The sequence below is a fragment of the Hyaena hyaena genome, unplaced genomic scaffold (genome assembly GCF_003009895.1).
Source record: "Hyaena hyaena isolate Hyena2069 unplaced genomic scaffold, ASM300989v1 scaffold_494, whole genome shotgun sequence".
Taxonomy (NCBI): Eukaryota; Metazoa; Chordata; class Mammalia; order Carnivora; family Hyaenidae; genus Hyaena; species Hyaena hyaena.
Window position 1 is genome coordinate 755,559 of NW_024081126.1, and position 13,407 is coordinate 768,965.

Below are 13,407 nucleotides of genomic sequence, written 5' to 3' on the forward strand. Positions count from 1 at the left end.
AGTGTTGCACATGTAAAAATGTTTTACACATTACATTTCCCCCAACATTTTATACTGAGCTTTTTTTTTTTTTTTAATTTGAGAGAGAGAGAGAGAGAGAGAGAAATATGCAGAGAGAGTGTAAGAGAGAATCGCAAGCAGGCTGCATGCAGGGTTCAAACCGCCCCCCTCCCCCCCATGCTGGGATCATGACCTGAGCCAAAATCAGGAGTTGGACTCAAACCACTGAGCCCCCCAGGCGCTCCTATACTGAACGTTTTCAAAGAGCAAATTGGAAAAACAATTTACAGGGACTACCCATATATAGCAGCTACAATTAACATCTTTAAATACTTCTATCCATTTATCCATGCCTCCATTCATCAGCCCATCTTACTTTTGTAATACATTTCAACTGCGGACATCGATGCGCTTCCCTCTGCATACCTCAGCACACATGTCTGTTATTTCGTTTCTTCTTTTGACATAAAATTTACACACAAGGTGAAATGCACGGATCATAAGTGTGCATTCACTGTTTTGACACATGCATACACCTGCCCACACCCTAAACTTAAGATGCTTAAGGGACATCAAGCGGGCATAAACGGGCTGCTGAAAGTAGGAACCGAGCTCAGAGAGGTCTCGGTTTGAAGTGCAAATCTGGCAACCCTCAGAACACAGGTCTACTTAAACTATGCGGTTGAAGGAAACAACCCAGGGGGTAGAGTGAAGAAAAACGGGATCTACCCCCAGAGCCCAGCGTTTAACGGGCTGTCGGGAGGGAGAGCAGGACCTGTAAGGAGGCGGGGTCCGGGGTTCCGAAAGGCCGGTCTGTTCCGCGCCTCGGGGCGGCCCTTCGTAACAATCAGAGGTGACCCGAGGTATCATGGGGGCGGGAAGGAGGGGGACGAAGGAGGGGCTGCTCCCAGTCCCTGGCGGGAAGGTCAGCCTGGAGGGGAGGGAAGAGGGGAAAGAAGAGGAAGGATTTGGGGAGGGAAATGGGGCGGGGGGCAGGGGGCCGAGGGAAAGCAGCGAGAGGCGAGCGAAGGCGAGAGGCGGCTGCAGCGTGGGGGCGGAGTCGCCGCTGCGGCCGGCCGAGGGGCGGGCGGAGGGAGGGGGTGTGTGCGCGGGTCACATGGTCGCAGCTGCCCTCCCCGTCAGCCGCCCTCGCCGCCGCGGTGCGCTGGCTGCAGGAAGCCGCCGCGCCGCCGCTTTTGTTGTCAGGGACTCCGCGAGGAGCGCCGCTCGCCGGCCGCCGCCGCCCTTTCTCGCCGCAGCCCGCTCTCCGGCCGCGGGGCCCGGGTTTCGGGCGCCCCGACCGCCCTGCCCATGAGGGGGCCCCGCGACCACCGCCGCCTCCAGCCCGGGGCGGCGCGGCGCTGAGGCGGAGGCGGCGCTGCCACCTCTGCGGGAAGCGGGCAGCCTCGGTCCCCTCCCGGAGGGCACCATGGAGGTGAATGCGGGTAAGAGCCGGACTGCGGAGGTTCGGAGCACGGCGGAAGGGGCGATCGGAGCCTGCTGGGGCACTACACGGGGCGGTGGCAAGGGATGGCCCCAGGGCTGGTAGGGTGGGCTGCTACGCGGTGCGTATCGGCTCGCGCCCGCTTCCCGCGTCGCCCCCCGGGCCGCTCTACGGCCGCCCTCCTAGCTCCCTGCAACGCCGCAGCGCGGCCCGGCGGCGCCGGCCCGGCCCCCCCCTCACATGGCCGGGCCGCGCGAGCCACGTGCGCGCTGTGTTTACGTTCGGCGGCGCGCGGGCGCCGGTTGGCTGGGCGGGCGCGTGACGCGGCATTACATAATGGGCGCTGAGGCGGCGGCGGCGGGCGGGGACACGTGAGGCCGCTCGGCTCGGTGACCCACATTCCCCGGGGCCGCAGGGACACGTGGGGGCGGGTGCGCGCGCGCGCCGGCGGGGAGTGCCGCAGCCTCCCGGGAGGCCCCGCCCCCTTGGAACCCTCCGGGCTGTGACGTGGCCGCGATTCCCTCCTCCCCCGCGGGGTTGCACACTGCGGAGGAGGCCGCGCGTGCGCGTGCGGTGAGACTCGCGCCCGGGCGCTCCCGAGGCGGGCGCGGATGCCGCAGTGCACCCGCGGCCGCCCTCGCGTCAGAGAGGTGACCCCGACGCGCGGGGCCGGAGCCGGAGCCGGGCAGACGCACGGGCCACGGACCCTGCGGATAGTGAGAAGACGTGCGGGGCCAGGGCGCCCCAGTGGCCGAGAACGGTTCCTCGGGGAAGGCGCTTCCCCAACGCGAGACCCCTTACAGGAGCTCTGAGGTGCTTAGACTTCGAACCTCGCGTGCAGCGGGCACCACACGCGCCCTTGTTGGGATGCGGCTTCACTATTTCCAAGAAAAATCGTTTGCTCTAGGATGTGACCTTACACACCCTAGGTCATAAAAATGGCTCGAAAATCTCCTCGGACCAGGAACCTGTAGTTCACACCCATAGCTAATCATTCAGATCACGTAGGGTCGGGATGACTAAGGTGATCCTAAGTGCTTCCCATTCTTTCTGAAAGCCTGGTCGTTGTTGCTTTCAGTTAATTTTTTTAAAATCCGTTGGTTGCCGACCTTTCTTGAACCTGATCAACGGAAATTGGCTTTATCAGTATTTCAGTTACGTTTCCCGTTGCAATGCCACAGAACCATACCGTGTTCCCTTCTGGCCTTTTTTTTCTGCCCTCAATGATGACCCTTAACACCTGAAGCCAGGGAGGTCACAGAAGAAGCCAGTTTATATTTTTAAAGTTATTATGTGCCCTAAAACCCGTACCTTGAAGACCAACGTGTTTTGAGTTTTCCACCAATAGTAAAAATAAAGTCCTTTTCTAACCGTGTTTTAATGACCTCTGAGTGTGCTTAGCTTTTGAGGATGTTTTTTTAAAAACTGGGTAACTCAGTCATGGAATTAAGCTTTTGTTTGGTAAGAATTTAGGAATTCTCAGATTTTGACTTTTGACCCAGCCTTTAGCATGAACGAATTTTTCTAGCTTTGCAACCTCATAAGGTGGGCTAGCTCAGGTGGCTAGCAAGTTTTTGTCTGGTTTGAACCTTTCTGGAACGCTATCAGTAGTTTTAATCTTGCCTTTCAGGGCTGCAAATAATAAAACTTCCTTTGGGCGAATGTTGAACGCATCACCCCAGGCAGCCTGCCACCCTACTTTTTCTGTTTTCAGTTCTCAGTGCTCGGTCCTTGCTCTGTGTTGTTTTGATCATCATCCTTGTTGACCTTTGGGCTGTAGCACCCGGAGGTGAATAGACTCCTGCGGAAACAGTTGGACAGTTACCAAATTCCAAGTTTTGTATTCTGCTGCAAATGAATTATCTGGCAGGCTTAGCATTTGTGGCTTATTGGCTTTGCTGACTCACAGTAACCTTGCAATAAACTCGGACCTTTTCTTTTTCTTTTTTTTTTTTTAAATTTTTAATGTTTTATTTATTTCTGAGAGAGAGGGAGACACAGAATCTGAAGCAGGCTCCGGGCTCTGAGCTGTCAGCACAGAGCCCGTGAGATCATGACCTGAGCCAAAGTCACACGCTTAACCTGAGCCACCCAGGCGCTCCACACTCGGACCTTTTCATGTGAACTATGTTGAAGCTAGGTTTCATCTATTGTGCAGATGATTGTTTGACCTGAAGCGTAGGAATTTGCAATTACCTTATTTTGTTCCCTTTGGCTCCATGTTCAGCCTTTCTCAAGGTATTATCCAGTACGTTAACAATTCCTGCCCCATATTTGTTAGAGGGAGTATTGATAAGCATTCCCTTTAACTTTGTCCAGGTTGTAAATGTTGACCAGGGTGGAGCCAAATTGAGTGAATGCTGTGTGGCACACCTCTGACCCATCCATTTTTGATATCATCGTATCAGTATAATACACATAAAACCAGTGACCATCTCATCTAACTGTCCTATAATTCATAACATATTGTGTCTGTGTCTTAACCATGACTAATGTAGATGTGAAATAATGAGTGGCAGAAATTGACTCCATATGTTTTTGTCACAGATCCCGACTGAGTATACCAGGTTCTTTAAAGTAAATGATCACTCACTGCACAAACTTCATAACCTTGGCCGTAACTCACATTTTAAAAATTAGAGAAACATTCCCACATGGTTGATTTTTGTTTTTACAAATTTGTATTTTTCCTAAGTTAGAAAGAAAAGGTCAGAGAGAGGTAGTGGTAAAGAAGTCACTTGGAGAGAGAAAAAGCAAAACATGTGAAGTCTCAGGAGTGAAGTACAAGTTGTTTGACTAGTCAACAGAGTTAAGGGAGTCAGAATATAATATGGAAATGACCTATAGGAAAACCACTGGGTCCATATGCCACATTCAAAATTAAAGGAAAGAAGAAGGGATAGAGGGAGTTAGTTTTGTTTGAACTCTTATGATTGAACTCTTCAGTATCATGGTAAAATAATAATCACCAGTAAATGTCAAGTACATACTGTGTGCCAGGTCCTTTACATATGTTACTACTTTGACATCTCACGTTAATTTATGAAGGCACTGTTGTCACCATTTGAAGATGAAAGGCTAAGTCCATTGTAGTTAATTAACTTACCCAGCCAAGTGATGGAGCCAGATTTTGAATCCGCAAAGTCCACTTGGGGAGCACAAACTACAACATGCTGTATTAGGTTTAAGCCCACAAAGTATTTGATGGTATATGCCCACCTTGGTGATCAGGTCTTCTTGAGGGTGAGGGAGATGGATCCACTTATTTTGTAGTGGTAGAGGGTCATCGCTGGTAGAAAAGGATGGGTGTCAGTAGAGCCTCCTAATTTCATCATTTCTCTTTTTTAATCTTGTTGCTAGTCAACTGTTCTTTCTCCAGACACCCAGATTTCACTTATGCCCCCCCACCCCAGTAATTTGCATGGAGGCAAAAACACTACTTTACAAAATAAGATCTGATTTGTTATCTGTCACCCCATGTTTTGTTTTCTTACATCTCTTATATGGTATGTAATTTAATAACTTGCATGTTCCTCAAGACCCTGCTTATTGTCATCTTGGCTGTGTTTGCCTCTCTCGATCTTTTGCCCTCTATAGTACTCCTGTGTGATCCTCAGAAGTTCACAGTAATTTGTATGAAACAGTTTTCTCACATTGCACTGGAATGAATGGTGAACACAGTTCTTTCCTCACTTGGTCTACAGGGCTTTTTAGGGAAGAGACCATGCTGTTCTCTGGAGCTCTGACACTCAGGACACAATGGGAAGTTTAGTGCTTCAGTTAGATCGATTTTACCATCCTATGAGTAGAAATTGTTAGTAACCTACTTTTAAAATGAGAAAACGAAAACTTGATGGTGGTTTCATTCTAAGTCACAAGGCACAGTCATGAGTTGAGCTCAAGCATACTTTCCAGGATGGTGGGCAATGGGAGTGGAGGGTTTTGGTGATGGGTAAGCCTAGAATTGGGGTAAGAAAACCCCAATATATGGCAAACAGTAAGTGCTTCCCAGCAGTATAAAATTAGATATTGACTTCTGGCTTGTCTGAAGTTGACCACTGGGTAAGCCCTTGCCTGGGAACCTGGCTCAGCTCCAGGGATTTTTTTTTTTTCTCCAAGCTAAAAATAGAGAAGACTGCCTCAGCTAATTTTAGCTTGAGGCATCTAAGAAGTACATTCTGCCTGTTTCTGGAAGTGTTGGGACTTGCTGGGGATTTTATTTTGCATTATCATCAAAAATCTTGTGTGTAAAAAACACCTTAATAAACCCCTTTTATGAACACCACTTCATTTTAATCTTGTAATAAAGCTGGCAGATATTCCGATTTATATAGAAGGTAACTCAGATTTAGAGAGAATGAAAGTGACTTGCCTGCCCAGGTCTTCACAGTAAGAAATGATAGTCTGTATTCTGGCCTTCGCCTTTAATCCTGGCCCTGCTTCTTAGTAGCTGTATTTCTATTAAACCTCTCTGAGTTCTGAGTTCATCATGTGAAAAATGGGATAATGGAAGTTAATTCTTATGAGGTTGAAATGTGATAGGAATTGTGTCATTTTATTCTTGGCGTTTGGTAGGTACTCTATGACTTATAGTTTTCACTTCCCTTCATTAGGTTGAGAAAGTATTAGATGTACTCCTTACTCTCTGGGAAATTAAAATGTAACCCATTTGGGTTACTAACCATCAGAACAGTAGGTTGGTGTCTGGTAGCAAGAGTAGATGCTAAGACAACGAAATTAGTGTTGAAGGTCTTGCTAGGAGAATGTAGCTGCTTCTAGATGGGTCATCTTTGATACCATGGTGCCTGGCACTAATGCTAATTGTAAATGATTGTTAAACTCCCTAAAGATAGGAATTGGATATTAACTCTATTTTTTTTAAGGTTTGATTTTGGAGGTTTTGAAAGGAAGATGCATTTTGCGTAGTTAATAACAATACCTTCCATTGTTCAGTCAGTGTTTTAAAACAGTTATCAAGCCATTGGGGATAGCTCTGATTTCTGCAGATTTATTTCTAAGGTGAGGTAATCAGAAGATCTTGTGAACATATATGGCTCTCTCAAATGCTGGCCCTAAGAAGGTCTTACTTGAAGGAGAAACATTAATTTCTCATCTTGTATCATCTTGAGATGTAAGGCAGTGAATTTACTACCTAAAGTGGTAGTACTTTAAATAAGACAAATAGCTGTGAGATCTTCCTTTCAGAATTTATTGAAGACTAAGAATAATATTTTCCTTTGGATTCAATTCTGGGTGTAGACCCGTGAAGAAAGTAGCAGTTTGCTAACACTTCGGATTTCTGATAGGAACTTCTCGAGTTTTATGAAAACATGGCACAGTGGTTTTAACTCAGTAACATGATGGTTGCTAGCTTTCAAAGTTAAAATGGTTTCTCTCTGGATTCACAATGTATTAAGGGTATTTAGGCAATTATGTCAATGAAAACATCAATTTTAAAAACTATGAAACAATTTGTGCTTTAATTCAGTGATTGTAGCTACAATCTTAAATTCTTAAATTTCAGTGTGAAACGAATTGCCTGGGGAACTGGTTAAAAATTAAAAATGTGCATTCTTGAGAGGCCTTCTCTAGTCTGGGCAGGGCCTTGGAAACATGTATTTAGAAAAAGCACCAGGTGGTTCTGATGATACATATTTTACATAGGAGTTTATGAGAATAAACTCAGAGTTAGGAATTTTCCTCCTTTGCGTTTGGAGTCTTAGGAGTTTTCAAAATTATCAGTAAATGAAATTTCTATTATTAAAATTACTCTTGGTTGCATTTTCTTCCATTGAGCAAGCATAAAGACATTGGCTTGTGACAGTCCCAGTTTTACTGTGTAACAGCTTTATTGTGTATCAGTGTCACCAAGAGGGTGATTAAAGTTTCTGATTGAATAGGTCTGGAGTGGGACATGAGAACTTGCATTGCTAACAAATTTGCAGGTGATACTGAAGCCCTTCATCTAGAGATCACACTTTGAGAATGACTGGTTTATATGTGGGGAACACACTGCAGGTCTAAGAGTAATCATAAAGCTCTGGTTTCACTGTGGAAAGATAAGCACATGCCAGGAGAACATCTGGGATGCGGGTTAGTCTAGAAAGAGTAAAGTCACACCTCCAACTTTAAGACTGATGGCAGGCATATGCTTAGTGAATGGAAAAGTGGATGGAATCCACCACATTCTTTATGTTTTAGTCTTTAAAATTCAAGTGCATTTAGTTGCATTTGTGTATGATAAACACTATTGTGTTTTCCCTGGCATAGTAGGTGCTGTTTTAACTTCTCTTTTGGGTTGTGACTCAAATCCCTAAGAGTTATGGTTTTGCTTTACTTCTCAGGAGCTTCCCATTCTGGGTATGTTTAATTGGTACTTAACTACATGTCTGGTACCTTATTTCAGCACAACAGACTAAAAGTGACTTAATATTCCTCTGCCCATTTTTAAAATTTTCTGTAAATGAAAATGTTTTTCTTCTTTGGAATTGTTTTGGCCTCAGCATTGTGTGCGTATGTGGTGTGTGTGTGTTGACTTATAAAGTGTGGCTTTTATCTAAAAAAAAAAAAAAAGATTGGGGAATCACTTCTCATTAGAGAAGGTTTTTATTTCAGAATGAATACTTAAATTGCAGTTGTTACCTAGGGAATGTGAAGAATTCTCCACTTACTACTCTGTATAGTTACTTAGATTGTTGTCAGAAATGCCCTGTTTTGCTTATGACTTCCTAATAATGCTTTATGCTGTTTGGGATCTGTCCATGTTATTAAATGTGGGCTTCAGAAAGGCAGAGAAGTAGGTCTTAAAAATATTTATGGCAGGTTTCTTACCTGTAATAGGTGCTTATGGTCTTGGTGAGAAAGAGATGGAAACAGGTAAACAGTAGGTTTAAATAAGAGCTCAGAACAGTCATAGAAGAGATAATTTTATCTTTGTATCACAATGAAAAAGCCCATAAATGTTTGTTGATGATAGAGGAAAGCGGAAAAGAAACCACAGATCTTGGCAGAAGAGATGAGAGTGAGTTGTTTTGGCCTGGAATTTAGAACAATAATATATTTGGCTCTGAGATTACTCTTGTAGCGTTTTGTGTCTTTGAGGGATGTTTGAAATTATACCCTAAAAATAATTTTAAATTTTATTTCTTAACCTGGGAGGTTTACAGTCTCTAAGGGGGCAAGATTAGTTTTCACAGGGTTTGTGGAGGTTATTATTGGTGAAGTTGTGAATAGTATTTTGAGAATAGCTCTGTGGAGAGAGGATTAGCATCAGCCTTAATGTTATTCTCTTATAGCGTACATTCTTTCAGACTCTTTACCATTTATTGTAAATAGCAAATCAGAAGAACAAGTGGCAAGTCTGGATTCCTTAAGAGCTGTTTACAGGTAAGTGTGTCTGCAAGTCTAGTGGCAGAAACAGGTGGAGAAAGGGAGAGCTTGCAACTGGTGATTAGCGGATAGTCGTAGTAGTCTTCAGTGTCAAAACAAAGATTCTGGTAGCAACAGGATGAAAGGTTCCCCATTTTGATATAACTTATTTGGAGTTCCAAGTGTTACATCTCTTCTTGGTTAACCTATGTTTTAGCCAAGTGCTAGGGGAGGCAAATGATGAAGTCATTGTTTCTAGGATTGTGTCATATAAAGGTATAATGAAGGAAGCAAAGAGAGGACGAGAAGTAGATTTCTTCATGGACAAAACAGTTTGTTTAATCTTTGTAGTCACTCAGGAAGGTTTTTCATTCCTTTTAGGAAAGAACTGGAAAATGAAAAGCTTTAGGTTCGGATCTTTGTGTGTTCAGAATAAGTAAGCAAGTGAGAGACTTCTCATTTTTTTTTTAAAGGAAATTTTTTTTATTTTTTTTATTTATTTCTAGGAGAGAGAGAGAGAGAGACAGCGTGAGCAGGGGAGGGTCAGAGAGAGAGGGAGTCGCAGACTGAAACAGGCTCCAGGCTCTGAGCTGGCAGTCAGCACAGAGCCCGATGCGGGGCTCGAACCCACGAACCGCGAGATCATGACCTGAGCGAAAGTTGGACGCTTAACCGACTAAGCCACCCAGGCGCCCCGAGCCTTCTCATTTTTTTAATCAGTGGAAGTGATACGTTCTTTGAACATTGTGGAAGCAGGAAGAATTAAATAGTGGGTAATAAGAAAATAAGTTACTTTCTCCTTTTTGGGTAAGCTGACATTTAGTCTGCAACCTGTTTCTAAGGTTAGTGATTTTCCCAATCAGATTTCAAAAAATAGAAAACATATTGTGTATCTAATTTGAATTCTCCCGTCTTTTTCTAGGAGGTGTGATTGCCTATATCAGTTCTTCCAGCTCGGCCTCTAGCCCTGCCTCTTGTCACAGTGAGGGTTCTGAGAACAGTTTCCAGTCCTCCTCGTCTTCTGTTCCATCTTCTCCAAATAGCTCTAATTCTGATAACAACGGGAATCCCAAAAATGGTGATCTCTCCAGTATTGAAGGCATCCTGAAGAATGATCGAATAGATTGTTCCATGAAAACAACCAAATCGAGCACACCTGGGATGACAAAGAGTCACAGTGGAGTGACAAGTAAGTTACTTTAGTTTTCAAGGGTTGGTGCCATTAATTGCTGGTGGGTCTTATTTGATCAGTTTTTCATTTGAGTGTAATTTCACCCTCTTTTGGTTAATCATAGTTTAGTAGTTAGAGAATAAATCAGTCATGATGATCAAAGTTACAGCCGAGGGACTGTCATAATGGGTTCCTGACACAGAACAAGGTATGCGGTTATGCACTTTGCCTGGCTATGTTTCCTCTAGGGTACCTCCTTTTACCACATTTTCACAGTTGCCTTTCTTCTTGACTCTTGATACTGAATCTGGTTTCTAGAACGGAGTACTTACTCGTTGTAGGAAGGGGTTTGCTTTCATGAAGTTGGAGCTAGGAACATTTGGAATTAGAAAACAAAGCAGCATTGGGATAACCAAATGAGTGGTGGAATTTGGACCCCTCAGTGAGTGTGGAGGTAAGACTGGCTGATACAGGGGAGGAATGGTGCCTGTAGGTAAATTGAACTCAGTATTGTACGGCAGCCTGTGGAGACATCTATTTGCACCTTCTGCTGATTGGCTTTTTTTGCCTGACTTTTTAATTCTTACCAAGGAGAATTGTTTTTAGTTCTGGTTGCATATATGATGTAAAAGTAACTCTACACTTACAAAATTTCAGTGTATGCTTAAAATCATCAGGAAAGGAAAAAACCAGCTCTCAGATATTTTTGGCAGTCCCATAAATTGTATGTTAACAGTTTATTTATTTACTTTGAGACAGAGTGAGCAGGGGAGGTGAAGTGAATAAATCCCAAGCAGGCTCCATGCTGTCAGTGGCAGAGCCTAACACGGGGCTTGATCTCATGAACTGTGAGATCATGATCTGAGCTGAAACCAAGAGCAGGATGCTTAACCAACTGAGCCACCCAGGTGTCCCCCATAAACTGTGATTTAAAAGAACATGGAGATTTCTTTTGATTTGTTAATTTAGTATAAAGATTTTTTCCTTATAAAAGTAGAATTTGTATCTTTTTAAAGTACTTAAAAATTGAATAAAATAAACTGGAATCAGTTGGAAAGAAAACAAATAGTTGAAGTTTTTCTTCCAGCTTTATACTTGTTTGTCTGTTTGTGTCTTAGAATTTAGTGGCATGGTTCTACTGTGTAAAGTCTGTGGGGATGTGGCATCAGGATTCCACTATGGAGTTCATGCTTGTGAAGGCTGTAAGGTAAGCTACTGATTCTGGGAATAAAGAAATTGGGAGTTAGGTTTGTCAGTTTCCACAATTGATATCCTGGGATGATGAGAAAAGTCAGCAGCTGCTCTTAAAGGTTTATGCATTTTATGTAGTATATAAACATAACTTGTTTTGAAAAATATATTCAGCAGTGAAAGTAATCCTTTTTTCTCTAGGATTTTGATCAAAATCAAAAAACTTCTGTTCAAAAGTTACCTCATTTAAACTTAACTAGGGTATGAAAACAAGTACACAGATGTGTATATTTTAATGAGTCAGGCACTGTTCCAGGTGGTGGGGAAATAGCAGGGAGCAAAACAGACCAGGTATTGCTGCCTTGTTGGAACTGAGTTTCAACCAAGCTTTGACTAGGTCTCCTCAAATATGTTGACATTCTGATAGGTCAAATATTAGGCGTTGGGAATAATTCCTAGTAAAAATGTGGTATCTTCAGAAGTAATGCCAAGTGAATAAAAGAATCTTGAATATAAACTGATCACTTGGGAAACCTCAATTTTAGGTTCAGTTGAATATTTCCTGGTTAGAGTGTCAGCTAATTCCAAGTGAGATAGTGTATATCTCCTACATATATCCAGGGAATCTTTCTTTTTTGAAAATCTGGCCCAGTTCTTTCTCCTGAGTATCAAAAATTAACATGGCCAAGACTCTTGCTCTTGCTGTTTTCTGTCTGAAAGCCAGAAGCAAGAATCCAATTTGGCAAGATATGATGGGTGAGTAAGATAATATACATGATGGAAGAAGACATATTTTCTAGGGTGGCTCTGAATGAATTGTGAGTTGGTAGCCCTTAATGGTTGGGTCATTTCATAAGACTAGTCAGTATTTTATATAGAAGTCACATTTTCCCTTTGTTTTAAACATTCTATAAATACTATTTTATTCTTTCTTTAAAATTTTTATAAAAATGTAAAGTAATTATAGAGCAGACATCATTCTCACTTTATGGCTAGAGAAACAAAGTGAGTCTATTGTGTATCTGATAAATACACATAATTGTTCCATACCCTTTTAGAGGTATGTCTAGTTCAGATATTCTGGTGTCTACATATAATATTGCAGTAATAAAGTGTAAAAATGTTGTATTTCAAAATTACTAACAAAGATTCATGAAATGTGTAGTTATGATACTCAAGGAAACTGCAATTTAAAATCTTGGTAATTGTATTGTTAACTTTTCTGTCCTTCCTGGGAGCATGAAGCTGGAGATCTTTGAAAAACTATCAGAGAGAGCATGTGCTTAAATTGTTTGTGTAGTAAAGGTAGTTATTTTTAGCTATGTAGCAGGGAACTGTCTTTCCCTGGATCATTAGTTGCTCTGTGGGTGTGTGGTATCCCACGTATCTATTGCTGACAAGTTGCCAGGAATATCTGGTACTTCTAAGTAGACCTTGAACGATCCAGGAAAGACCCAGCTCTACTAATGTAAGCCTTGGTTCTAGTGAGGGAATTATAGCTATGGAACGCATTTCTCTGTCAGCTCTTTAAAAATCAGTCATTTATATTTCAAGAGTTTTGGGATTTGTATGTGATTAAAGTTTGGGCTGGAAAATGTGGTGTGTGGCAGGGACTGGTAACGGTAAAGTGTAGTAAAGAGGAGCTTGGCAAGCTCCAAGATTCTCCAAAGGGAAGAAGCAGAAGAAGAGTTTTGTTGGGCTAGTAGGCATAGGTGCTTACTAACCTGTTAGAATCCAGTTATTCTGTGTGTCAGTGTTGCATATCCCTGTGTTCTAAGTGCAAATTATTTCCCAGGTAGCTAGTAAAATACTTGTTAGTTGTGAGGGGGTGTGCTTACAAGGAGTTCATCTGGATGTTTTTAAATGGATGAGTATATCTCCTTTGTTCTTAGGGTTTCTTTCGGAGAAGCATTCAGCAAAACATCCAGTACAAGAAGTGCCTGAAGAATGAAAACTGTTCTATAATGAGAATGAATAGAAACAGATGTCAGCAGTGTCGCTTCAAGAAGTGTCTGTCTGTTGGAATGTCGAGAGATGGTATGTTCCCACTTTAACGAGCACTCTTCTTAAAACATATGGAGCTAGGCTTTTATTCCTCAGCATAACCCAGACCTGCAGGCCAGTTACCAGTGGCCTTCTTGTGCTTAGAGTGAAGCAGATTTTAGAAAACACATTTTGATACCTGGGAAGACGCCAAATTCATTAAGGTCAAATTCTAGTATTATCACCCTGG

At 43.0% G+C, this 13,407-nt stretch overlaps 1 protein-coding gene across 4 annotated transcripts in view; it reads left to right on the forward strand.

Moving 5' to 3' along the window:
* Window positions 1–879: 879 nt before the first annotated feature.
* Window positions 880–13,407, forward strand: part of NR1D2 (nuclear receptor subfamily 1 group D member 2) — a 39,660-nt gene continuing 27,132 nt past the window's right edge. For 2 of the 4 annotated variants that reach the window (XM_039254579.1, XM_039254578.1), the window contains exons 1-4: window positions 1,158–1,445; window positions 9,735–10,001; window positions 11,102–11,190; window positions 13,067–13,211. In XM_039254579.1, coding sequence (XP_039110510.1) covers window positions 1,430–1,445; window positions 9,735–10,001; window positions 11,102–11,190; window positions 13,067–13,211 — 517 coding nt within the window. In that variant the 5' untranslated portion in view covers window positions 1,158–1,429. Of the gene's footprint in view, window positions 926–1,157; window positions 1,446–9,734; window positions 10,002–10,324; window positions 10,438–11,101; window positions 11,191–13,066; window positions 13,212–13,407 lie in introns of those variants that run through there. The other 2 variants (XM_039254582.1, XM_039254581.1) reach the window with 2 other exon arrangements.